At 32.0% G+C, this 27,362-nt stretch overlaps 1 protein-coding gene across 1 annotated transcript in view; it reads left to right on the top strand.

Moving 5' to 3' along the window:
- The window catches only part of FSTL5 (follistatin like 5), an 856,022-nt gene that overhangs the window by 670,128 nt on the left and 158,532 nt on the right, over nucleotides 1-27,362 (top strand). Inside the window, exons 9-10 of the mRNA XM_036892294.2 lie at nucleotides 20,028-20,189; nucleotides 24,487-24,621. Of these exons, the coding sequence (XP_036748189.2) occupies nucleotides 20,028-20,189; nucleotides 24,487-24,621 (297 nt within the window). The remainder of the gene's footprint in view (nucleotides 1-20,027; nucleotides 20,190-24,486; nucleotides 24,622-27,362) is intronic.

The following is a 27,362-nucleotide window of genomic DNA, read 5'->3' as shown; positions in this document are numbered from 1 at the left end:
TGATAGGAGTGATATTTCATAGACTACTTCTATGTACACAAGTACTGGGTAATGTTACAAAACACTTGTGTGGTGGCCAGCACTTAAAGAACAGTATAATGACTAATTAATGTAATGACACTTGTATAACAAGAGAGTGGAAAGAAGGTTAATGTGATAATGAGGCTTATTTGATCTTAAAGATTTAACATGAAGGAACTCTCCAGATAGCTTAATTAGATTTTAAGCACCTTTTGCAAGTTGCATGTTTACTTGTTAATCCATATGTTCTAAAAATAAATTTTACTTCATTTAAATTAATGAATATGTTCATTTCTTTCCCAGTGTTGTTTTACTGTTATTGGTGACGGTATTTTCTTAAAATTTTCATTTGATGTGGATTGTTTGTCATTATTTCCTCCATATTATGCTTAAATTGTAGTTCAGTTTGAAATAGTAAACATTTTAAAATTGGAAAACAATAGCTTAGTATAATTCAGGTGGTATGACAAGTCATGACTATATTCATTAAACTAAATTTTATGCAATTTATACACTTTTGTGCCAAACAGTATATCAGTAAATTTGGTTTAATTATTTGATGCCTGTGTCATTTTTAGACTTCACCAAATGGAAAGAACATTTTAGGAATTAATTTTACAGTGAAACAGAACATCATTTGTAACAGTAATTCCGTCAATAGTATGCTGTGTTCTGGGTCTTTGGGTAAATATAAAATTACATTTTCACATTCTGTATGTAGGCTTTTATGAGTTCACCAAATTAATACCTTTTTATGCTTTTCTTTTGCTTGTGAGTTATTAATATAATTCATTTACATGATTTTTACTATTCATTACTCATTCCTTTCTCAGCACAGTTTGCTTCTGTAGCACATTAACCCTTAAAGCCAGCAAGGTATGGGCGCTGGTGTGGGTGCAGCTCTCATTTTCTCTGGCCTAAGTGAGATCCATTTCTGAAGCTCAGTTCCTGTTCCATGTTCCAAATGAATATATCAGTGAACACTGCAGCCAGCAGTAATCTCTTCTATCTGAGCCTTCCTGTATTAGCTGACTCTTCTTTAGAACTAATTAATTTGATTCACACACCACCTTTCCTTTAGGTTTTTAATGTATGTGTAGTCTTATAATTAGATACCTAAAGAACAAGAGTTACAGTTCATAAATGCTTTCTTTATAGCTTAATTTTGTATTTTGCAAATACTAATTAGGAAGCAAATCTATGTTAATCTATTTTGCCTGTTGAATCGGAAACCTTTTAATATACTAAAAATAATCAACTAAACGGCCTGTGAACTAGTGAAAGTTGGCCACTCTACATATAATCGTGGTTTTTGTGTCTCAATATATAGTACCCTCACAGTAATGAAATCGGTGCCTCGACTAATCTCACAGCAGGTTAGGTCATTAATAGGATTTTGTGCTGCATAAGCAAGGACATATCTCCTACCCATAAAGCATTTTGAAATTCAAGGTGTCAGACAATTCCAAACATTGTGTATGAAGTACATAAAAATAACTCTTTCAAAATGGGTCAAGGACACATTCTAGCTTGTTTAAGTTTCCTCATAATAGGATCACCATTCATGTAGATTAAGAATTTTAGATGAGTCAGGAAGGAAGATGTGGTCATGCAAAGAGCATTTTTTCCCTCAAAAACCTACCTACATATTTATTTCAATGTGTTTATTGAGACTATATTACTTATAAAGGAGTTTCAATTTCGTTGAGATTATTGATTAGCAAACTTCCAAAAGTTTAATGCAAATAAAGACTCCATACTGATCAATCACTAAAAGACGTTGTTAGTGCCAATTCTGAGGAATGTGGTGATGATGACAGACAAGATACCAAAAGAAAATGAGAAATCAGTATGGATTGGAAGACTCTGATTATTTTACTGTTCATAAGGTAGCCTGAGAGGCTCTTGTTTGCTTCTGGCTCCACATTTCCAGCTAACACAAATTAGTTTAAACAAGCTTTGCCAGAGGGTGAGTAGAAAGTTTGCTATTCACTGGCATGTGTAAAAGTGACTTGGGAGTATGTTTCATGACAAAATACAGATGATATTGTCTGTCATATAGCTGTGTAATGGTTAACAATTGAAAAATATATCATTTGTGACTATCAATAGTGCTGTCATTATTAATGGATAATATCTGCAGTACATTTTAAGAGCTTCCTTCAAATCATTTTTTCATTTAAGACCACTGATTATTTCAAAATAAAAGCAAGTAATAAGCAAGCAGAGCGCTCTGCGGTAGGACCACTCTAACAGTTACAGCGGTGCTCCTCCTCAAAAACATTTCACATCAGAATGAGTTTAAAAATAATAAGAAGAAAATATTTCTTAAAAAGTATCTGGGAACTGTTGTGGATGATAACTGCATTTTACAGTAACTACCATATATAAAAAAATTCTAAGTATCACATTTGAAAGTGAACTTTTAAGGTGATGCATCACTGTATAAAGAAAATAAATTTTTTTGAAAACATGTTTTTTAGAAGGAAGAAATGTGTATTATTTAATCTACTGAACATTTTAGCAAATATTTTGTTATTGTGTAATAAAAAATATGGTAAATAGTAGTGCCATCTATTGATAAAACTGAAAACTACAGTTTATTCTTAAGTAAGAACAATTAAGACTTTATAAAAGGAATGTATTTCCAAACTAATGATAACTTATATATTAAATTATCATATTATATTAAATTATTATGTCACATCAAATACTGAAAACTGCTAAAAATAATATATGTGTGTTTGTATATACACATATATTTATATAAGTGTATATACATATGAATATACATAGATATGTATTTAACAATGTGATACTTCTGATAATAAATTTTGGCTACTGGTTTAAGTTTTATTAAGTTTTCATTCAAGTAACAATAAATTTAATCACTGAATAAAATTAAATATCAAAAACTTATTTTCTGCTGAAAAGTTTAACCAATGAATACTTAAATGGTGTCTCTTTTTCATTCATTCTATTTTAATATGCAGAGAATAATTTAACATGTAAAAATTAGCATACTAACCTTTTTACACACTAGTATGACTATTTTAATATTTCTTTTTCTTTTTAATTTTTGTTTGATTATATGTGCTAATGGACTCCTAAATTAGATTGGTTATTCAAGTAACCAATTAAGTAAAATTGCATCTTTAATTTTTCCAAAGTTGCTACACACACCTAGGTGCTGTGTGTATTTGTGTGCTGTCTGGCCAAATCATCAAGGTGATAATGAATAGTTAAGGAGAGTTAGATTTTTAAAAATAAATGCTAATTAAAGGACAAGACTGCAGAGAAGAAAGGATCAGAAAGCATTGATAACATCCACTGACCTCAGGGTTTGGTCAGATTATGTGTTGCAGGAGACACATGCCAGAGCGTTAACAGGGGCAGCAGAGGAAGCAATGTTATTGACAAGAACAGAAACAGTAAAAGCAAGAACAACCTTACTGTGGGTACTAACATGGAGGCTGAGGTGTATCAGGGTCAACACTGGCATGTCATGATGGTGGCCATTAGAACATGGACCTGACATCAAACTCTCATTCATTCACTTACACACACATATGTAATTTTATCTATTTTTTAACTATAACTATTTATACTTTGCTGAATGCTGATAACCCAATGATCAATAAATAATATTCTTTGAGGAGCGTTCTGTCATACTTGATGCCAGTCTGGCCTCCCATATATTAAATACAGGCTCCGCTTTCTGCAGAAAGACTGCTGCCATTGGTCAGATATAATAAACAGAGAAATCTATGATAAGCAAAATATGAATGGGACTATAAAGCTATAACATTCAAGACAGTGTGATACTGGTATAGGCTAGGTCAGTGGAACAGAACTGAGAGAACTAGAGAAAGGAAAATGGGTGTAAATTGGGAGACTAGCAAGGAAAAATACAAACCTGTGAGCATGAACTGAATCCACAAGACTGGCCTGGTTCCCATGTCAGTTCTCCCTGCCTCCAACCTCGATGAGTTAAGTGTCCTGAGATTCTGGCTCTCTTTTCTACAAAACCAAATGCATGCCTGCTCAAGAACTGACAAAACTGAAGGGAGGGTGGAGCAGTTGCAGGCCTGCCTGCCAGCCCACACTGATGACTGGAAGCCCAGATGAGCGTCTGAATGTGGGGGCTGTGAATTACACAGTGACCCCAGTGTCCAAACATGGTTTCACTTTACTTCCATATAAACCTTGGAAAAAATTAAAATTAAATAACTCTTACCAGTCACCCTAACTGGAAACACACAAGAGGGAATTCTTGGATATGTAGTTCAGCCTAGTGAAGTTGAGAAATGAAACCACTATTTTTTTGTTTACTTTTTCTTCACACAAATGATAACATACTATACTCACTGTTCTCCCTTTCATTGTTTTTGCTTTGTATTTTTTGACCTATAATTCTCATAAAACTCTCATAAAATGCCTTTTACAGTGTACTATTTAGTGTGTTTTTGGTATATTCCCAGAGTTGTACAACCGTCATTACTATCTAATTCCAGAACATTTCACCACCTCAAAAAGCAACCCTGTACCAATTAGTGGTCACTTGGCATTTACCTCAACACTCCAGTCCCTGGAAACCACAACTCTACTTTCTATTTCTATGAATTAGTCTATTCTCACATGTTACATCTATCTTTCTTTCTTAATTGTCTGCCCTGTGGATTTTAGGCTCCAGAATCAGACAGGAAGACAACAGCCTGCCAGAAGCTGTTTATCCAGTTCATACCATTAAATTGTGTAAGGTCAAATTCCTGTACCAAATCTAGGTGGGTTAGGTAGATAGAGAGAGAGGTAGGTAGATAGGTAGAATCTACATAAAATGTATGTAATTATACATATATATAATGTATATGCATACTTATACATATATATAAAATGTATCATATGTGTATCTATATGTGTATCTATACATGTATATGTAATATCTGTCAATGCATGAGAAACTGATAACATTTGTTAGTTGTTTTTGGAGAAAGGGTAACTCAATAACTGGAAAATAGAGATGAGAGGGAGATGTTTTGCAGTATATTTTTTGTATCTTTTGAGTTTTCAATCATGTGAATGTATTGTATGTTTAAAAATAAGAATGAAGGTAAGGGTGAAATTTTTACAACTAAAACATGAATAATATGGGGAGGAGGATGAAGAAAAAGAAAAAGGAGTATGAAGGAAAGGAGAAGGAAAATAAAAGGGAAGAGAAATAGAAGGCAGACGAATGTCCGTGAATGAGATAGTAGAAGGGAGGGAAGCAGAGAAGGGAGGAAGAAAAAATAGGGGAAGAGGAGCAGGAGGAGAAAGAAAGGAACACGTGGTAATTCAGAAACATGGATAAAGGTATTTCAGAAGCTATGGTAAGTTATAGATAGTTGAGAGGCAAGTGCAGACCACATAATAGACATTTTATGTTAAGTGCTTGGATATTCTTCTGAAAAAAGGGGGGTGATGTAATAAAGGATTTTGAGTAGATTAGATGCAACATCATACTTAAAATAATTTGGCAGTGTTGTGGAGAATGGATTTGAGCAGGGATGTGGGAAAGTAAAGCAGGCAACAGATTTTACATTAACAAAGGCTAGAAATAGTGAAATTTCTCATCAGACTTAAGGTAGTTAGAGGAGGTAAAATTGAGAGAAAATTAGGAATAAATGTCTTGTACTAAGTAATTATATTGTAGATTGGTGTAGAGGGTTGCTGGTGAGTTAAAGGGGCAAGTCGCAACCAGATGACTCCCAGTTTTCTAAGTTGGCTAGATATATGGTGGCAACTTTATTTGCAAATAAACTTATAGGAAGCATATCAGTTTTGAATAGAACATGATGTTAGCTTAAGAGATAACTTCTATTAATTGTTATGTGTATCAATAGTTTGTTCCTTTATATTGTTGAATGATTTTCCATGGTATGAATATACCAGTTTGTTTAACCATTTATCTGTTGCCAGACATCTAAGCTGACCCCAGTTATTGTCTAGCACAAATAAATCTTCAAAAATATTCATATATAGGTTTTTATATAAACACAAAAATTCATTTCCCTGGGATAAATACTCAGGATTTTAATTACTAAATTGTATTATGTTTTTTTTTTGGAATCTAACAAGAGTATTTTACCATATTACACTATTACTAGCAATGATGAGTGACTCAGTTCCTTTGCATCCTAGCTAGCATCTGGCATTATGACTATTTTTATTTTAGCCATTATGACAGTAGTGATACCTTATTGTCTTATTAATGACAAACTGACATTTGATAAATAAATTTGCATTTACCTAATGGCCAGTGAAGTCAAAATCTTTTCATGTGAGTATTTGTATGTCTTCAGTAAAATGTCCTTTCATGTCTTTTGACCTCTCATATCTTTTCTAATTTCATTACTGTTTTATACTGTTGAGTTTTTATAGTTCTTTAGATATTCTAGGTACTAGTCTTTTGTTATTCTCCCAGTCTGTAGTTTGTCTTTTAATCCATGTCACGGGTCTTTTCTAAAGCAAAGGGATTTAATTTTGGTGAAGTCCAATCTACCGATTTTTCCTTTTATGGACAGACAGTGCTTTTGTGTCAAAATCTAAGAATATCCTTTGTTAAGTGCTAGATAGTAAAGAATTTTTCCTTTGTGTTTTCCTAAAAGTTTTATAATTTTACTTTCTACAGTTCTGTTTACAATCCTTTTTGAGTTAATTTTTTTATAAGGTATGAGGTGTAAGTCAATAATAATTTTATGGCAGAAGGATAATATATTAACATTAACAAAAAAGGAAAAGAGAAATAGAAGTTTCCATCTATGAATATGACCTTATAAGTAGCAAGGGATGGCAGGGATGAAACAAATTTGTGTAATTACAAATTGAACTACCTCTTCTGCAGTCACATATTTGCTTCTGCCTCAGACAACTTGCAGATCTCTAAATTTTAATCCCTAAAGGTTAGGAAAATAAAAGGATCCCTCACTCTATCATGGGATTGAGTCAGAGACTTTGCTAGAACTTTTTCATTTTTTCCAGGTTTAGGAGTGGATGTGGGAGGCAAAAAAGAAGTGAGGATGCTAAGAAATTCTAAAACTATTTCAGATAGAGACGGTCTCATATTTTGATTTGGGAGTAACTGTTTTAATTCTTGGATATAGTTTAAGAAATAAGGTTTTCATATGTCAGTTAATAATGGTAATTTAAAATAGCAGAATTGAAGAGGAAGGAATACAAGGGAATTTATCAGTGCAATATAAGCCAGAAAATGTCAAAAAAAGAGGAATAATACAAGTATAATACAAGTATGAAATAATATGGGAAATTTGGAACAAATACATCATAATTGATATATGTGTGTTGAATTTCTGCATCAAATTGAAAGATGGGGTAAAAAAATCATGTGATATTTGCAAAAAATACTTAAAAAGAAATGAAAATATATTGATAATAAACTGATTAGTCAATACAAATATAGAAAATAAATTAGATTAAATCAATAATAGTATATTTGTATTTGCTAAAATTTTATTTATGCTAAACTCATTGGCTCGAATAAAGAAATATCTTCCCATAGTAAAGAACATATGAAGAACATAGAAGAATCAAAATCTTTTATGTCTAATGTATAGAAAAAAATTGCATCAAGCTGTGTAAAAAAGTATTCCTTGATAAAACTATCACAATAATGAAGACTTTATGTTTAAAGAAAAAATAATTTGACAGTTGAACTGAATAAAGTCTAAGCAAAAATAAGTAAGATTTTAATAACCTAATGTGTATGTTTGAGATATATATGTTGTGTTTAGATTAGACAGATGCCTGGATGGCTATAGCATTAGTGCTTTCCCTTTATCTATATTTAATGATATATTTGACTATAATGAGAGTGGCTTTAAAAAACCTTTAGAATAGTTGATGCTGAAAAATACCTGATAAAATTAATATGCTGTTCTCAAAAGTTCTGAATTACGTATCAAAGGAATCAGGCTGTACCTTACAATGCTGATTTTTAAAATGCTAAATAATATAACAGACATTTCCTTTAACATTAAAAGAAAATAGGGCTGTCATTTATCATCCATCTCCATTATTATTCAAATTGTTTTGGAGTTTAAAAACACAAATGTTACAAAACAGAGAGTTCTTTATATATATTTACAGATGATATGATAGTTTACCTTTGAAACCCTAGAAATCAAAATCAAAAAGTTGTTTAATTAAAGAAAAAGAAAGAAAGAAAAAGAAAACTAGAGTTCATAAACACCTATTATTAATATATATAAAATACACATTTCCTATTAATAGCAAGAAAAGAAAGTGTTCAAGGAAAATAGTAGGAAAAATTCAGATTCCAAATTGAAAGACTTAAAAAATCAATATAAATAAATGTAAAATATACCATGTTCCAAGATTGGGAGATACCTTATGTTAAAATAATTGCACACCTACTTTAATTATAAGCTTAATTCCAATTCAGTCAAAATTCCAACGGTCTGTTTTTCTTTCTGTTCCTCTTTGTTTCTTCTCTTTATTCTTCCTCCCTACATCTTCTCTTTTTTTTTTTTTCTCTTTCTGTCTTTCCTTCCTTCCAATAAGAGGATAAGGCTGGGGAAGGCCAGGAAGAGATGTAATCAGTATATGTATAAATTAACTTTAGGTATGAAAATATATACATGTACATATGATGTAGAAAATAAAACTAAGCATATAAAATATATGCAAAAGATGTAGTGATTGAAAAATTATTATATATTATGTATGATGAAGAAAGAATATCAAATTATATAGAATATATTGCTTTATTATTATTGGGTGATGTGTAAAAAAGTAATCAACATAACTGAAAGAAAATTGTTTCTTCACAATTATATAAAAATTTTAAAAAATCTAACTGGAAATTGGATGGGAAACTAAATTGAATCTAATCCTAAATATAATTGTGTTAAAAAGAAAATATTGGGAGTTCATTATTTAGCACAATATTTATGTAACTGTGGATGATGGTGTGTGTGAGTTCTTTATCAAGGCAAAAAATCCAGTTGTTATAAAATAGATGTTTAATAGATTGCATTAAAAGTATTCTGTATTGCAATTATCCAGAATAAATAAACTAGGTAAAATACTTACCTATTATCACAAATAAGAGAAAAATGACATCATATTTACAAATTTACAAGTAGTTTTAAATTTCTCTAGTTGAATAAGTATGTCTATATATTAACAAGAAAAAATGGGTTAAAGCTATAAACAGGTCATTCAGGGAAGAAACCAAAATAGCTAGTGAATATGAGAAAACATACCCAATAGCAATGAGATTCAATTTATTTAAAATTAGGAATGTTTGCTTAATTAAAACAATACTATGTATTTCAGATGAGTTTCTGAAAAATGGACCTTCTCATCCATTGGTTAGTTTTGGAAGAAGGGATTCCTACAAAACACAGCAGAGTAATCCAGCATCCAATTTGAAACGCATGTACTTTTTAATGTAGCAATTCTTCTTTGATTCAGCTAATCTAAAAAATGAGAAAGGAACAGTATGTAAATAGTTATTTTTGTGCACAATTATATATAATAGTATAAAACTGTGCCTCCTGAATCATCTATATTAAAATTTATGAATAAATTATCATATACCCATGCTATGAAATATTAATCTATTAAAATAATGAGCTAATTTGCATATATTGTTCTAAAATATACCTAAAATGAAAAAATAATCCAAAGTAATACATAGGTGTTGTATAAAGATAGAGGAAAAAGGTTAGGTACTTTGAAAGATTAAAACTGGTCATTTCAGAAATCTGTGGTGAAGGAGATAATATTTTATATGCTTCTCCATAGTTTTAATAATAAATATGCAGTACATTAAGAAATCAGTAGTATAGAAGAAATTCAGTCAACCTGAATTAGTAATGTCTATTTTCAGCACTTTTAATGATTTTTCTATATACATGATCTCTTTTGTTGTCTTTCAAAACTCCTTGGAGATAATAATTATTACTATGCTAATTTTATGATTGAAGAAACCAATACTCAGAAAGTTTAAGAGGTTTCAAAGTACATGTGCCTGTACACATTGAAACTGGGCCTCAAATTCTGATTGGTCTCATGTGCTCCGTGATTACATGAAGCAGAGATAGATATTGATCATGCTTCTGTAAGATTAAACTAATAGGTTCTGATTATGGGAAAAAAACCTTGTGACAATGTCCATTAAGTTAGGGGATATTCTGAAAATTATTAAATGCTTTAAGTCTAAAATAGCATAATTCTCCTCTGCTTGAAGTTAGCAAGCTTATCATGAAATATTGTTTACAGATTAAAAAACTTAAAAATTCTAGTCAACTTAACAATGAAAATGGTGAAAATTTAAATAAATTGTTTTAATAAGAAATAGTCATGTATTTTCTCTGTTTAATAATCATTATGCTTAGTATGAATCTTACATAATTTTTAAGGATACAGTGTTATTTGTAGTTTTAAAAGTTAAGGATTTCTTTTAACAGATATCATTAGCCAAAGTATAGATAAAACAATGTTTGATCATAAAGTTTTCTGCTGTCTTTTCGAAAAGTAGGAAATTATATTTATAGTCCTTAATATGTTAACATATATAAAAATTGTTCTAAGGTTAACTAGATTGCTTCTTGAGAAACTTTTCACAATAGTTCAAGTTCAACTCAAAATAACAAACAAGTACCTCTTTCATGGAATTTTAGACTGGCTAAGTATATGACTATAAATGAATTTAGCCCTCTAGACCTATATATTTTTTCTTTTTATATTAATTAGTTTGCAATAAGAAAATCCTGGAACAAAATCTTTTAATATTTGTAATTTTCTTCATCTGCTCTACTGAAAAGATTTTCACCAGCATCTGCACCAACAATATTATCATACCCTATCTGCAAGGCATTTTGTATTTTAGAGTGCCATAACACATTATTTCATCATAATGTTTACTTTTCAAATGAAGATATAGGCACTGAAAGAGTTGGAGTAATTATCCCAAAATCACACAGTTAAAACCTGCCTCTTGAGTACCTGTCTGATGCCATATGTTTTATATGTTATTAAAGTTCTTTAATTTCTTACACAAATGGTAGAGGAAGATAAGGCTAGCTAGAGTAATAGCTGTAAGAAAAGTTATGAACCTTCCAAAATCTTCCAAAATCATATTTTAATATTATATTGAGTGATATATGTTTTCCTTATCTTTTTAAGCTATAACTAATGCAATTTATTTTTACTTCCCAGTCACAAAAATTACCTTTTTTACAGGGTACATATACACTTGTAGTTATGTGACCAGTGGGATGCAAATATAATTGGGAAGAGCTTTTAAGATACAATAGTATCTGTTTAGAGCCAGCTTTGAATAAATTTCTTCATATATTGAATTTAATAGGGTTTATATTTACATCTTGAACATTAAACAGATTTGCAAAATGAAAATCTTGCTTCCATTTCCCTTTCTCTAGACCTTGCATATTTTGCTGATTAATTGATTATAGTTTATTTTCCAATTGAACCCATATATAAGTTTAGGCTACTTTCAATTTAGATCTCCAAAAAGCCCATTTCTGCTAATCAATTGGTGTTGACTACTGAAATTACATACAGTTGCCATTTCTCTTATTAAGACTCATTCTGCATGTAATTGGCAAAAGCCATGATTTCTAGAAAGCAAAGTATGTGAGTTAAATACCTAATATTTTCTTGCTGATGTTGTCTAGCAGTGGGTTCAGAATTTGGAATACATTATTTCCTTTAATCCATTTAATCCTAGGAAGGGTTCAGATTTTACAAATGAGGAAATTGAGAATCAGAGAAATTGGATATTTTATCTCCTAGAGCATAGAGTAAGTGTTAGAGAAACATTCAAATTTTTAAACTGGGTGGGTTTATTTTATCCACTCCACAGTCCCTGCCTCAAATAACTAATTTGAAGTCTTCTGACAAACTCCTTAAATTAAGTATATATTAAACCAAAGTAAATAAAGTCTAAGAAAAAAAAATATCATCTATCATGTGCCATCCATTAGATTTGTTTTCTTTTTCATTAATTCTTGGGTTTTTTTCATAGATTTAGGAAAAGCCTATAATAGTCACCTCAAATGCTTTTGCTGTTTTGTGTTTCTAAGAGCACTTTTAAAAATGGTGGCTCTTGAGACTTTGAAATTGGGGATTAAAAGGTCCACTAACTTTAAGGATTAGTAGAATAGATTTAAATTCATTAAACTAGGATGAACTTCAGTCTCTTTCAAAATAGGTTAAAAAGTTGTGATTTATTACAATACTGTAGGATAAATAGGAAGACCTAATAAAAAACACAAAAGTTCATGACCATAGTATTCTGCTGTTAATTTATATTTTGCCCCCAACATTTGTTGTATCTTTTCTGCTTTTATGAAGGCTGCAATACTGTGATCAGAGAGTTTTGTAATATTGACAAGAGGCAGTGTGAAAGTCATGAATATAAAAAGACTGCTTTGGGATAAAGTTAAAGAGAAATTGATGGCTTTAATAATGTCAGAGACAAAATACATTGGACAAGCTCAGAAGCATTTAAAATATTTATTAAACTCAGTCTGTAATTTTTCATAGGAAAGTTGCTTTAATGACAAAGGAAGTCATAATACAAACAGAACAATCCAGATGCCACTGTGAGTCAGCACTACTTCAAAGACATTTATATTCTTACCCTCAAGCATTCTTAGAACCTTTTCTAACAGTTGCAGCTGCGTGAATAATTTTTGCAAGAGCAGTGGTAGAATCCTTCAAAACAATACAAGATAATGACATCAAGGAAAAGGAAAAAAAATCCAGTGTTAATTATTTTTCTGATGATGCACCTTAAATTCATTTTTGCCTTCAGTTAAGGCAAAATAACTATATTGGGTCATTGATCTCTGCCTCCTAATTCAAAAATCAACTGTTAAAGAATCCAGGTTATTCTCTTTTCATATTTCTGGCAATGCACAATTTCTAAAGACCATAGAATGAAAGTTGAGGGCAAAAAGAAGTGGTGTTTGGTGTTAGAGACGTGTATTTATTTCCATTAGATGCTTTCTAGTATTAGGTTAAAAGGATTATTAGTTTAAAAGGATTCTGTTAGATCCCTCCTAATATTGAGGGAAGCAATGACATACTCTAAAACAATGAACATATTATGGACTTTTGAGAAATATATCCAGGATTAACCTTTATCCAGTTTTCTATTGATTATTATTAAATACTTACGATTTTGAGCCAATAAATATTTACAGCTGATTCCATGTAGACCTAAAATTTCCAGAAACAGTTAACAAAATATAATTATAGTAATTATACTTTATTTCTATAGCTTATTTACTTTTAGATTTCTAAATTTTATAGTTTTTAAAATCAGAACCCTTATTCCATTTCTACTTTATATAAACTAGTTAAGAAGTATTAGCCTCATATATGTATCCTTAGAGCAACTAGTTTTCCATAGACAGCTAATTATATTGTATGATCTAAAAACTATTAGATAATTAAGCACAATTTAATTATATTAGTTCAATGTAGTTACATGGTGATATTGTTTATTTTAGCTAGGTGACAGAAAGAAGTAGTTAAGTTCCCTTGAGAAGTTATATCCATTTGAGATGAATTATTAATACTTTCCCAAGTGCTATAAATATGCAGATAATTTATTTGACCTTTACATTTTAAAATACAATTTTTCAAGGTTCTCAAGCATACCATATATAACTGCTAAAAGCCCAATTCAGAATTTATATTTATATTCCAATTAGTCAAATTCCAGTAGGTACTTCTGTGGGGACATTTATTTTGTGATCAGCAGCAGATAGGACAACGATGCATTTATTTTCCAGTGTTCCATTTGGCTAATTTCAGGTAACACTCACTCGACATGTTAATATATAAAACAGGGCATGTGAGATATGGAGAGTGAAAGTCATCTAGCACAGTGCGCTAAACTCAGAAGTTGCTCAATGATTATTGGTAAGTTGTTATCTTAAATAGTTATCAAATTTGATTTGATGCTTTTCTTAAACTTTATTCAGGACTAAGATTCATATATTTACGTCCTCATATCTCTTCCATTTTAAGTGAATAAACTTACTTGATTGTGTTTTATATAAGAAAATTAAATAATATATAATCTCAACTATTTAACATATTTGTAAGTGTATGTACACACATATTACATAATTTAATATTGATACTATTTGGCTTTCTTTGATGACATTCTATCAAGTAAAGCCCCCTGGTTTAAACTGCTTCTTCAGTTATTTTAGCGAGACATCAAATGTCATTAGGACATGATCAATGTGTAGACATTTACCAGCAGATGTCTCCTTTTGTTTAAAATATTAGATGCCTTATTTAAATATTTCCATGGTAATGCACACAAATTGGACTCTGAATCCCAGGTGAAAACCCTCTGGTGGTCTTTATCAGTTTCTCTTTTCATGCACAGCCAGTAGAAAGGCAAGTCAAGTTCATAAAGTGCACTTCCTAACGAAAAGTGACTGCAACAAATGGCTTGAAATGTTCTCTGGAGGATTATTGACTTTTTAATTCAGGCTGCCATCAATCCTCATTTATATTTCATAATACATATCCCAGGAAAAATAAACTACTTTTAAATGTGTAGCTTGTCACTGAGGTTTAAAGAGTTGTTATGCCAATCATTCACCCTCCAATTCTATGTGAGTTAAGGGATATTTTTCAGATCAGTACTTGATACCAACATACTAAATGAGAATCATATTGTTTGAGAGTATTTTTTTTTCAAGATATATATTATTTACTTAGGTATAAAAAGTCCAATATGACAAAGATTATTGTTGCATTTTCATTTCAGATCATGCACAAGTATATCAATAAAGCATAAAATATAGAATAAATAAAGCTAGGAATGCAGGGGGAAACTGACCATCATATTTAAAAAGTTGTCCTTTGGGGAAAAGCAGTAACAAGATAGGTAACCCATATCTCAATTTTCTAAGATATATGATGTAGACTCTATTGCTATTATTGAGTTGATTCGCTTGCTTTCTTTTGATCCAATTTTCAAATACATTTAGTTGTCTCAATCATTTTATTTTCCAAATAATGCAGTGATCCTTGCTTTGGCTTTAAGTTCTAGAAATAGCAAAATACACTTTCTTTTAGTAGATGTTTATTGATAGTCGTTATCTATTTTGGCCCCCTCTGTAAATCAGTTTTCTATAAAGCTCATCTCCTAACTCCTAGTCTGTTAAGAGATTAGAGATTAGATATGAGTATTTGAGAGTCTCTATACTCCAGATCCTAAGGTGCTGTGGTTTTGCTGAAATTACATTAATGTTATCTCTTTAAAAAGTTATTTATTTGAACTTCCTCTATAATAAATCTACAAAAACTACTCTATGCTTTTTGATATACATCAAAGCCTAAACATATGCACTGTGTCACCTGGAAAGCAGGTACAGAAATATTATGAAAACAATTTTTGGAATTGTATTTGATATGTCAAAACAAACCATTTAAATCATCATCAAAGGGAAAGAAATTGGATCTCGACTTTTCCCCATCATTGTCGTGGATGTGTGTGTGTGTGTGTGTGTGTGTGTGTGTTTTGAACTATATTTATGTTCAGGGGTGGGTAGGGTATAACAGAATTCTAGAGCTTTGGAAGTGAACTCTTTTTCTGCTCTGAAACCATTAAAGGCAATACACAAGGTAAAGTCCCAGCTGCAGATTCAAAGGATTTTTTTATCTTTCTGAGAACTCCCTTCTTCCCACTTTGCCTCTGTGTTATGGTTGGCATGATTCTAGTATATGATCTCTAGAGTACAACCAGGCAGTAGGGTAAGAGGCATATTTATAGTCCTGACCTGGTAGCATCAACTAGTCTCTTGGTTTGCATTGTTTTTATAATTTCTGTAAATCTAGAAGTATTATTCATTAGTTAATCAAATTTGTATGTACAATAGCTTGTCCAATCACTAGAAAGAAGAGTGGTGAAATTAATTTTGGTCTGGATTTGAGGCCCAAAGAGTGTATCAGATTGGCTACTTACCTTGCATTTTTGACTGGCATTCTAATGGGTGAAAATAAAAGACATCAGGTAGTTCAAAGTATATACATTAACCAAAGAGCAGGATGGTCCAGGTGAACAAGACATTTCTGTCCATTGTCTTTTGCTAAGTTAACTTCTGCAAAACTTTCTCTGATAAAGAACAGGAGTGTTTCTCCTTGTTCACCAAATCAGTCTTACTAAGGCAGATGCAGGGTATGTATTCTGTCATGGTCATTGTAAATAGCAAATGCTAAAGTGTGAGTGTGAAGGAATAGATGTGATTGACTGGTAACACACAATCCCTGGACTTCTTCCCCATGTTCTACAGCTCTAGTCAATCAGCTATGTATGGGGATACAATGATTGAATAAGGTAAAACCATTTTCTATCAAGGAACTTTATATATAAAACTAATTGATATGTGCATATAAATGTATATATGCATATATGTGTCTTATCTGGTACTGATCATAAAATAAATGTCGCCCACATATAATGTAGGGGTGGGAACCCGGGGAAGGCAATATAACAGAGAAGACAAGTAGTGACTCTATAGCATCTTACTACGCTGATGGACAGTGACTGTAATGGGGTATGTGGTGGGGACTTGATAAAGGGGGGAGTCTAGCAACCATAATGTTGCTCATGTAATCGTACATTACTGATAGCAAAATAAATAAATAAATAAATAAATAAAATGTCCGCATAGAAGTATCTACTGCAATTTGGAATCTTAATACTGTATTTAGATAATCTAATATTATATACTTGTACATATATACAAGTATATAATAATTTATCCTAAAACTTACTGGCTTAAAACAGTAAACATTTATTATATTATGAAAAAATAACAGGAAAATAGAGATGTGAGGTAACAGTAAAATGAGATAATAAAAATTAACACTTAAGCAGGTGGTCCTGGTATTAGGTCTTTTCTGAAGTTGCAGTCAACATGTTTGTTTTTTCTTGTGAGAACATTTAGTTTCTATTCTCTTAGCAAACTTCAATTAGACAATGCAGTGTTACCAACTATAATCACCATGTTACACATTAGATCTTCAGACCTTATCTATTATATAATTACCATTTTATACCCTTTTACCAATCTTTCCCTATTTCCCCCACCTTCCAGCCCTGGCGACAACTTTTCTACTCTCTGTTTCTATGAGTCTGACTTTTTTTAAATTAAGGTATCATTGATATACAATCTTATGAAGGATTCACATGAACAACACTGTGGTTACTACAGTCACCCATACTATCAAGAGCCTCCACATACACCCCATGGCAGTCACTGCCTATCAGCGTAGTACGATGCCACAGAGTCACTACTTGTCTGACATTTTAAAAAAAGATTCCATGTATAAGTGATACTATACAGCATTTGTTTTTTTTCTGTCCAACTTATTTCACTTAGCCTAATGCCTTCCAGGTTACTTATATATATGTCACACATATATGCCACATTTTCTTTATCTGTTAATTTGCTGATGAACATTTAGGTTGTTTTCACTCCTTGGCTATTGTGAGTAATGCTGCCATGAACACGGGAGGGCAGATATCTCTTGAGATAATGCTTTTGTTTCTTTCGGATATATGCCTGGAAGTGGGATTGCTGGATCATAAGGTAGTCTGTCTGTCCATCCTTTCTTCCTTTTTCCCTTCCCTTCTTTTCTTTCTTTCTATTTAATTTTTGCTATAGGAATTCCTGACCAGTCAAATTTGGAATATACTTGCTTTTAATACCCATTAGATTCTCTTTCTTATTGGCAAAATGCAATGGCTATTAGAAACCAAGATTGACCAGGTTGATTAGAGGCAGAAAGAAATGTAAAGAGCTTTGGCCTCAGAGTCAAAACCCTCTGGATTTTAGCCGTACCTCTGGACTTTTAACAAATTGTGTGACCTGGGGATTAAATCTCTCTGTGACTCATCTTTATATCAACATGGTACAAGGGTTGCAGCCCAAGAATTCTATTGCCGCCATGAATGTATTATTATTTACACTTTTGATAAGCTGTTGATGATATTACTTTCTAACACCCAAAGACTTGACACATATCAGAGTAAAACAGGGGACATAAATAAAATATTCTCACATTTTTGCTGGTGAGAATATTGAGGCTAAAGTTCAGAAGGAATCTCTATTAGTTAAGGCTTATTTATGTAGAAAGGGAGGATTTATTGACTTTTCTTCAGGTCTATTTTATTTTCTTGAGGAACTTCCATATTGTGTTCCATAGTGACTGAACCAGTTTAAATTCCCACCAACAGTGCACAAGAGTTCCCTTTGTTCCACATTCTTACCAGTATTTGTTATCACTTGTCTTTTTTGTAGCCGACATCTGAGCAGATATGAAGTGATATCTCATTGTAGTTTTGATTTGCATTTCCCTGATGATCAGTGATTTTGAGCACCCTGTTACGTACCTGTTGGCCATTATGTATCTTCCCATGGATATTGTCTATTCAGGTCCTTTGCCCATGTTTTCTTTGGGTTATTTTTTCTATTGTGTTTTATAAATTATTTGTACATTTTGGATATTAACTCCTTATCAGATATGTGTATTATACAATATTTTTTCCCATTCCTTAGGTTGTCTTTTCACTTTATTGATGTTTTTCTTTGCTGCTCAGAAGGAGATGTTTGCCCTTTAGTTGCTGGTTGTAAAAGTTCATTATGTGTTCTGGATACTTGTTGCTTATCAGATACAATTTGCAAATCTTTTCCTACTCTGTAAGTTGTATTTATACTTTCATGAATAGTGTGCTTTGATGCACCCCAAATTTAAATTTGATTAAGTCCAATTTATCTAGTTTTCATTTGTTCCTTATACTTCGGGATCATAGCTAAGAAACCATGATCAAATATAAAGTCAAAAATTTACCCCTGTGTTTTCTTCCAATAGTTTTATTGTTTCACTTCATACATTTAGATCTTTATTTTATTCTGAGTTAATTTTTACATGTGGCACAAGGTAGGGGTTCAGGTTCATTGTTTTATATGTGGATATCTGGTCGTTCCAGCATCAGCTCTTGGAAAGACTACTTCTTGTCATCCTTGTCAAAAATCAATTGACCATAAATGTGTAGGTTTATTTCTGCACTCCCGACTCTATTCCATAGATTTATGCTTTTCTCCTTATGTCAGTCTCACACTGTTTTGCTTACTGTAGCTTTGCAGTATGTTCAATAATTGGGAGATATAAGAACTCTAATTTTGTTCTTCTTCAGGATTGTTTTGGCTATTTGGGGCCCCATGTGATTCCCTATTACAAGGATTCTAATTAATCTAACGATTAACTCCTTCCATTTCTGCAAAAAACACAGATGGAATTTTGATAGGGGTTACATGTTATCTGTAGATCAATTTTGTAGCATTGTCATGAACAAGTCCTACCAGTTCTCATTATCTAACCAATTAATTCTTTGAATCCATAAATAAATGACTTCTTATTTATTTACAATTTCCCATAAATTCTTTCAACACATTTTGTGGTGTTCAACATAAAAGTCTTGCATTTCCTTGGTGAAATTTCCCTTCTCTTCCATTTACATATTCATTTCTTTATTTATATAACCAAATTCATGGAGTCTTATTTAATTCCTTACACTCCTTGTAATTGATAATTATTCTGATGCTCAGACATTTCCTTTTTTGGCATATGAGAGCCCCTTTAAACTGGTTTCTGTAATTTTTTGGTATGTTTCTATAATTTTTGAGGACTTCCTTAACTATTGGAACAAGGTATTGCACAGTCAGCTCCTTTCCCCTGGCACAGTCTCACAATAATCTTCCTCCAAGAACACCAGCATGTTTTAGTAGATATGTAATTGGAAAACTAAGATCTGTAGAAATATGTAACATCTTAAAATATAAAACTACTATTTTTATTTTGGAAAATCAAATGTTGAATACAGATCACTGGTCACTCTCTTTCCATTTTTTTTTTTTTAGTTCCTCCAGTCATCCGGGTGTACCCAGAGAGTCAGGCCAGGGAACCTGGGGTAACTGCAAGCCTGAGGTGCCACGCAGAGGGCATACCAAACCCTCAGCTTGGCTGGCTGAAGAATGGAATTGATATTACGCCAAAGCTATCTAAACAACTCACGCTTCAAGGTGCTTTTTACTTACAATTTTTTCTCTTAAATGACCATGACATAATTTTATACTAAAATTTATAACATATTTTACCTTACTTGGAAAAAATTTTAAAAATGAGCCTTGCTGGTAATACAATGTCATGAATCTGAAAAAATATATAGTTGTACCTAAGCCATTATATTTGAAATAGTCTTTTAAGATTTTTAATGTTTTAAATAATAGTCTAGTCATAATGATTAATTACATCATTATTTTGAAAATAAGTAAAATATTAAAGTATGTGTCTTTTAAATACTTGTCCCATGAATTATAGAAGATCAGCATAAGTTGGTCTCTTCATAGACTGTATTTCTGATATGACCATTTAAATGTTTAAATCTCACATTAAATTATGTATTACAAAGGGAGTTAATACAGAAATTCTTTAGTGAATGTTTTGCAGCATGTTTTACAAATGAAGAGAGGAAAAACAAAATGTTACTAAATGTATTTAATACTTATCTTGTTTTAAAGTCATGAAGTTATTATATTCTGATTTTTAAAATATTCTACATTTTCTAATAATCTAATGTGTAGATATCATTAATCTATTATTTTACAGATTGTAATCATCATAAATATGTGGTAAGTAAAAAACCAGGACAACTGGTGTAATAATAAATAATAATGCAAAAGCAGTCTTATATATGTTTATAATACTAGTGAGTTAAAAAATGTACAAATCTTATTTCCATTGTCAAGTATAATAGCACATGACAAGTAATCTTACTGGAGTATCTGTCAATGGCATTATATTCCCTCAATTCATGCTGCTAGAAATGAATATATTTGCATGTTTTGATTATTTCTATAAATGTATAAGTCACTATACTAAAGTGAATGTTTTTTCAGGATGCATTTTTAAATCAATCTTTTGAATCTTTTTTTTTAAATATTCATTTTTGCAAGTCAAAAATGACATATGAAAGTATTTTTGACCTTTAAAATCTGAATCCTGGAAATCTTTATGTTTAATATAAGTAGAACCAACAAATTTACATTTTTACATTTACTGTTTGCATCTTGGTGTCTATAATCTAAGAAGAAGGTTGCTCTGAATAACAGAAATTAAAGTGAAGAAAGGTCTAATTAATTAGCTTCTGATTTTATCATCTATTGGCCATTTAATAATAGCAGTAAACCCTATTAATATGACTATTTTATATCTTTGAATTCAGGAATACACAGGAGAGCAAATGTGGGGAGCTGGTTCCACTGCACATTCAACATTGAAGGGGGGGCCTTGTTAATTAGCTATTGTCATTTTTAAAAATAAAGTTTTGAGAGCATATGATGAATAATAAAAGCTGAAAAGGGAGCACCACTTAAGAGATGTCTGGGTGCATAGGAGTGCGATATTCCATGTTGCTTTATATATGATCACATTACCAAATTCTGTAGTTATTAATTATCCATTTATTCATCAGGTGCTTATTTAGTGGTTCTACATGAGGTCCAATTCTAAGCCCTAACTGAATAACTTTGTGAATGGGTGAGATAATATATTAATGAGAGGAAGTAAAATCCTAGAAAAGCAGAAAAATTTTACTAACAGGCAAATCAAGATAACACAAGGAAACAGAAAAACAGCTAAGAGGCAGGGGAACAAGGTGATATCACAGAAGAAAAGAGCTAAAGACAGGAAAGATTTCAACATTATCAGATGCATAGAGAGGTGAAGGAAGGTCATTAATATGTGTTCATGTCTTAGGTGATTAGTTTGCCATTGGGACATTTAGAAAAACTGTTAGTAACAATCAGTCTTCAGTGGGTTCAGAAGTGACAAGGAGGCAAAAAATATAAAAATCTCTTTCCAAATTCTGAGAAGAAAAAGAACAGTTAGTATCTGCTGGTGGGAAAGGTTAGGACTAATGAAGATATTTCTTTCTTGTCAGTTAATTTATCAATTTGAGGGAATTTTGATAAAGAGAAAGATATAGAGATAACAGAAAAGGTGATCAAACAGTTCTAGAAATCAACCAGAAAAGAGGGGAGATTTTCCTTGTGGAAAAAACAAAGAAAATTTCCTTTGAGAAGTAAATAAATGTAAAGATGTAAATAGAAACAGGTCATTTTGGGTTTATGTTTTTTTTTTTTCAGGCTTTTATTGAAATATAATTGACATAGAACATTCTGTAAGATTGAGTTATACACCGTGAGAACTGAGGCATGTATATATATTAAAAAATGATTTGGGTATACTTTCTAATTACATCTATGTATTTCATGATTTAAAGTACAAGGTCACTTGCCCAGAGTGAGAAGTTAGCATTATGATGGAAAAAAACCAAATAAAGAGGAAGGATTTGAAGTAAAAGTGGAACGGGATATGAAAGGCATCATTTGTAAAGGTCAAATGAAATGAAGTCAAGTAGCTTTGAACATCCTGCAAACTGAAAACTGGGAATTTTACATTTTAAATTTGCCTTTGCAATAGCTTCATCATGTACTCAAAAAACTAGGTGCAGGGACACCAGGTGCAGAGATATGTCAGCTGGAGTTAGTGAGACATGTGTCAGGTTGATGAATGGCTGAGGGAATTGGTAGTTCTCCAGAAGACTTCTAGAAATGCTAGATTATGTAGGGAAGGAGGGAAAGACAGTGAGACATATAGGTAGGAGAACGCACAGGACTATTGAGGTGAGAGAATTTGAGGAGGGACTAAATTGACTTCACATTTCAAAAAAATCTAGGGAATTTAGGTTGTCAAATATGTGAATATCTTGAAAGAAAAGTATGTTCTTTGTAGATGGCCACATTTCATGTAAAACAAGAAGCTGAGACAAACTTGCAAACATTGCTCACTCCACTCTTACAGTAAGGGTCTGTGAACTAAGGCCCCTACACCAAGTCTGGAAAGCTGCTTATTTTAGTAAATAAGGCAATTTTTTTTTGCTTTTTTTTTTGTTTTGGTTTTTAGAATAAAGCCACACTCATTTTTAAAAATAGGGTCTATAGCTGCTTTCATGCTGCCATGTCGGAGGTGAGTAGTTGCTGTAGAGACTGGATGGCCCACTCTCTGGGCTTAATACCAAAACTAAAACAAAACAAAAAAACATTGCCAACCTCTGTGTTGGAGTAGCAGTTCTCCTAAGGATCAGGGGAATGGAAGTGCATAGTGACCTTTGTAAACGGAGAAAGAGGTTCTAGCGATTTGAGCGGTTTTTCCTCCCTGGGCAGTCGCTGCCTCTCCACATCCACATCCCAGCCACGTCCCTTAAGAGACGCTGGCTCCTAGGGGTGACATTTAAGTTCTTTCCCACTGGTTTTCAACTTTTTTTCCCAAATAGCCACACTGATGAGTCTGTCCCCTATTTGTCACAAATAGTCATGTTGTATGTGGTTCATGGTGTTCTGGTGGGTGGATGACATGGGACACGCACACACAGACACATGCAAAAAGACAGGAAAGAAAAGAAAAAGAGAAACCTAAGTAAATGAGCCCAGCAAACACTGAAACATGGAATTTCAGGGTCTGATAGGAGTCCAGTCCTTATCCTTTGAGATGAGCGACTGGCATAGGTCATTCCATGAGTCTCAGATTCTTCATCTCTGGGATATTAAGTATTATTTGGAACAACAAAGGAGTAGTATATGTGAAATCATTATTCAAGGATTAGCTCAAGATAACATTTTACCAAGATTTAAAAGTTGGATTAATCATTTACTTAATCCTTTGTTTAAACATTGACTATATAAATATCCATATTACAGTATTGCTTATTGTAGATATATCTTTTTCATTATTACTTTTCTGTTCTACTTACCTAATAATTCCAGATATATAATATAAACTCAATGATGTATTTGATATGTGGCAATCTTATTACATTTGCATGATGTAACTTACTTAATTTCTCTAGGAAAATGTCTTTTTATATGCATTGTTCTGTAAATTAACCATACTGGTATTATTTAAAACTTTGGTAAAGCTTAGGACAAAGTGGATTCTGATTATTGAAAATAAACATGTGAATGAAATTATAGTCCTTAGTATGAAATACTTTTATGCAATGTAAGAAATAGGAAATGAATATCATATGTAAAGTGAGTGCCTTTGATACAGAGCATCATGTTTTCTGTAATAGAATGACAGTGCAGTTTATGAAACACTTGAATGCTTTTGGAATAATTTGGCATGCCTCCAAAACATGGAAGTAAGAAGGAAAACAATTTAATTAGGACAAGCTAAGAGAACTGTTTGTGTAATCGGAAAGCACTGTACCAAAACAGAAATTGTAGTTTACAAGTTGCATTTGCCTTCTGTTTTCAGCAAATGGCAGTGAAGTTCATATAAGCAACGTGCGCTATGAAGATACAGGAGCATACACTTGTATCGCAAAGAATGAAGCAGGAGTGGATGAAGACATCTCTTCTCTTTTTGTGGAAGATTCTGCTAGAAAGACCTGTATGTATTGAAACCATCACACACACACAGATACATAGACATACATTGTACTCAACTTTACAATTAAGCTTTTTTAAAAAAGCAAAAGCACCAAAAAACACAGAAATGAACAATGCACTTTTAAAAAATTTCATATGTAGGAAAGATAGGAATTTTGAAATATTTAAAGTGGATTTAAGGATTAAAAAACAAGCTGGTGACAATTTTAACATAACACTAAAATGGTTTTATTTCTTTCTAAGTGTGCTTAAGATAATCAGGTCCTGTCTTCCCGTTTGCTCATGCAAGAATTTAAATCCTTTGCAAAATCTCTCTCCCAAACAACGTGGGAAATTCGAGGTCCCAAAATAGAGCAAAGGGGCATCCTGTAGGCTTAATAAATCAGTATTTTCCTTTTCTGCCGGCTGTATAGCTGTCAGTGGCCCAGGGGTAATAGAGCAGCTCTTCTTTGCAGCAGGCACGTGATCACTGCCACGCTGAGACACTCCCTGCCCGGCCCCACCACCACTCCATGAGTCATTCTCCATTTAGTGCCAGAACACCCTTCTTGGCGCTGTACATCTCCTGATTGTATCATGAAGTAATAAGGAAAATGTACCATTCTTTAAAAAAAAAAGATTATTTGGTGAAAGAGAGCTGCCTAGGGTGGGATGCTTAAGATGGATTATTGCTTAGAACTCAAAGTACTATTACAGCATTTATCAAGTGAGCTCTCTGTAGGAGAACCCGCAGACGCTTTCTTCCACTGGTCCACGCATGCCACGGTATGACTGTTTCAGGGTTGGGTATGGATGTACTTGGAATGATTATTCTTGCTTCTTAGCCTGAGTTATTAAACCCACTTAACCTCCTACTAATCTAAGTTTTCTCAGGGACTCTGATATTTTAAGGGCCCACTAGTTTGGCATTCCCATTTCTCTGGACCCAGTTTTGAACAAGGTTAAAGCATTGTCCCAGGAGCCTTCTTATGCCTTTTTAAATCAATGAGTGCATGTAGTTATGAGTGGATGCAGTGAAGAAGGAGGATCTTGTCCTGATCCTGACTACCGGTATATCTTTATCTGTATTTGGTCTGGCTAAAACAATCAGAATTACAAGCAAACTCTTAGGGTAGAAAAAAGAAAAAAAAGAAAGCTGGATTTAATGACCTGGGTAAGGTCCACTATAATGTATTTACTCTATTTCTTTTATGTATTTCTACTAAACACCAATTTGTAGTTCACGTTCTGTTAAATATTAATTTTAGGTTACAAACAATTCGATACTTTAGTTTTCTTGTTCTTCAGTGATAACGTTTGTGAGATATTACAATTTCAACTCTGTATTCTGATTTTCATCATATTACTCATATTTTTCAGTATAGTTCCCTAATTACAACATTAAAACACCTAGCCCCAGTTCCATCAACCAGTGAATCAATATCTACTAGAATGTACATTTGAAGAAAATTTTAGAGGAAGTTTTAATATGATTTTATTCATAACTGATCCATACCAATGTTTTGAAATAATTATCAACAGTTTCTGAAATCACATTTTTGCTCAATTTTACTTATCACCTTTAAGCTCTTAAAGGTCAAAATAACACATGTAGAGTAATTTTTCACTGTTCTATGTTAATAGCATGCTGTTAAAATCTGAAGCGACATTTTGATAAGCTAGAGCAGTGCAGTCCTTACTACATCTACATTAATAGAATTTTCAGTTATCATATCATAAATAATGCAAGTAAAAAATTTGCAGCTTTTTTCTTAAGTCTGGATGTAAAATATTTGCTATGCATGTATTTAAATTATGTAACATTTTCAAGGATAAGAGGTAAAAACTACAGATTTTTAAAAATGAATTAATGTTATCTATTTTGGTGAGTTCTACTCTCTTAATAAATTTCCAACTATACAGCACCATGCTGTTAACTATAGACATTGAGTTGTACAATAGAACGCCAGAACTTGTTTAGTAACTATAACTTTAAACTCATCAAACAACTTTCCATTTCCCTCCACACTATCACCTGACAACTGGCATTCTGTTTTCTGTCTCTATGATTTTGACTCATTTAGAAATCTCATAAAAGTGCAATTATACATATTCAATGTAAAAAACTGAATTATTTCTCTCTCATATTAGGAACAAAACAGGGATGCCCATGGTCATCATTTTTATTGAACATATCATTGGAAGTCCCAGCCAGAGCAATTGGGAAAAAAAAGAAATAAATGGCAACTAAATCTGAAAGGAAGAAGTGAAATTGTCTCTGTAGATGACATGATTTTATTATATAGAGAGAATCCTAAAGATGTTGGCAAAAACTGTTAGAATTAAACATATTCAGTAAAGTTGCAGTATATAAAATCTACATACAAAACTCAGTTGTGTCTCTGTTCATTAAAAATAAATATTCAAAAGGTAACTTAAAAAATAATCCCATTTATAATAGCATCAAAAAGAGTAAAAATACCTGGGAATAAATTTAATGAAGGAGGTGAAAGACCTGTACAATGAAAGCCATAGTACATTGATGAAAGAACTTGAAGAAAACACAAATAAATGGAAAGATATTCTGTGTTTATGGATTGGAAAACTTCATATTGTTGAAATGTCAATATTTTCCAAAGCAGTCTATGATTCAATATTATTCCCATCAAAATCCCAATGGCATTTTTTATGGAAATTTTTTTAAAATCCTAAAATTTACATAAAACAACAAAAGATCCAGAATATCCAAAGCAATCTGGAAGG

Source organism: Manis pentadactyla, chromosome 1, assembly GCF_030020395.1.
Source record: "Manis pentadactyla isolate mManPen7 chromosome 1, mManPen7.hap1, whole genome shotgun sequence".
Lineage (NCBI taxonomy): Eukaryota > Metazoa > Chordata > Mammalia > Pholidota > Manidae > Manis > Manis pentadactyla.
This window is presented reverse-complemented; position numbering and strand designations above follow the sequence as displayed.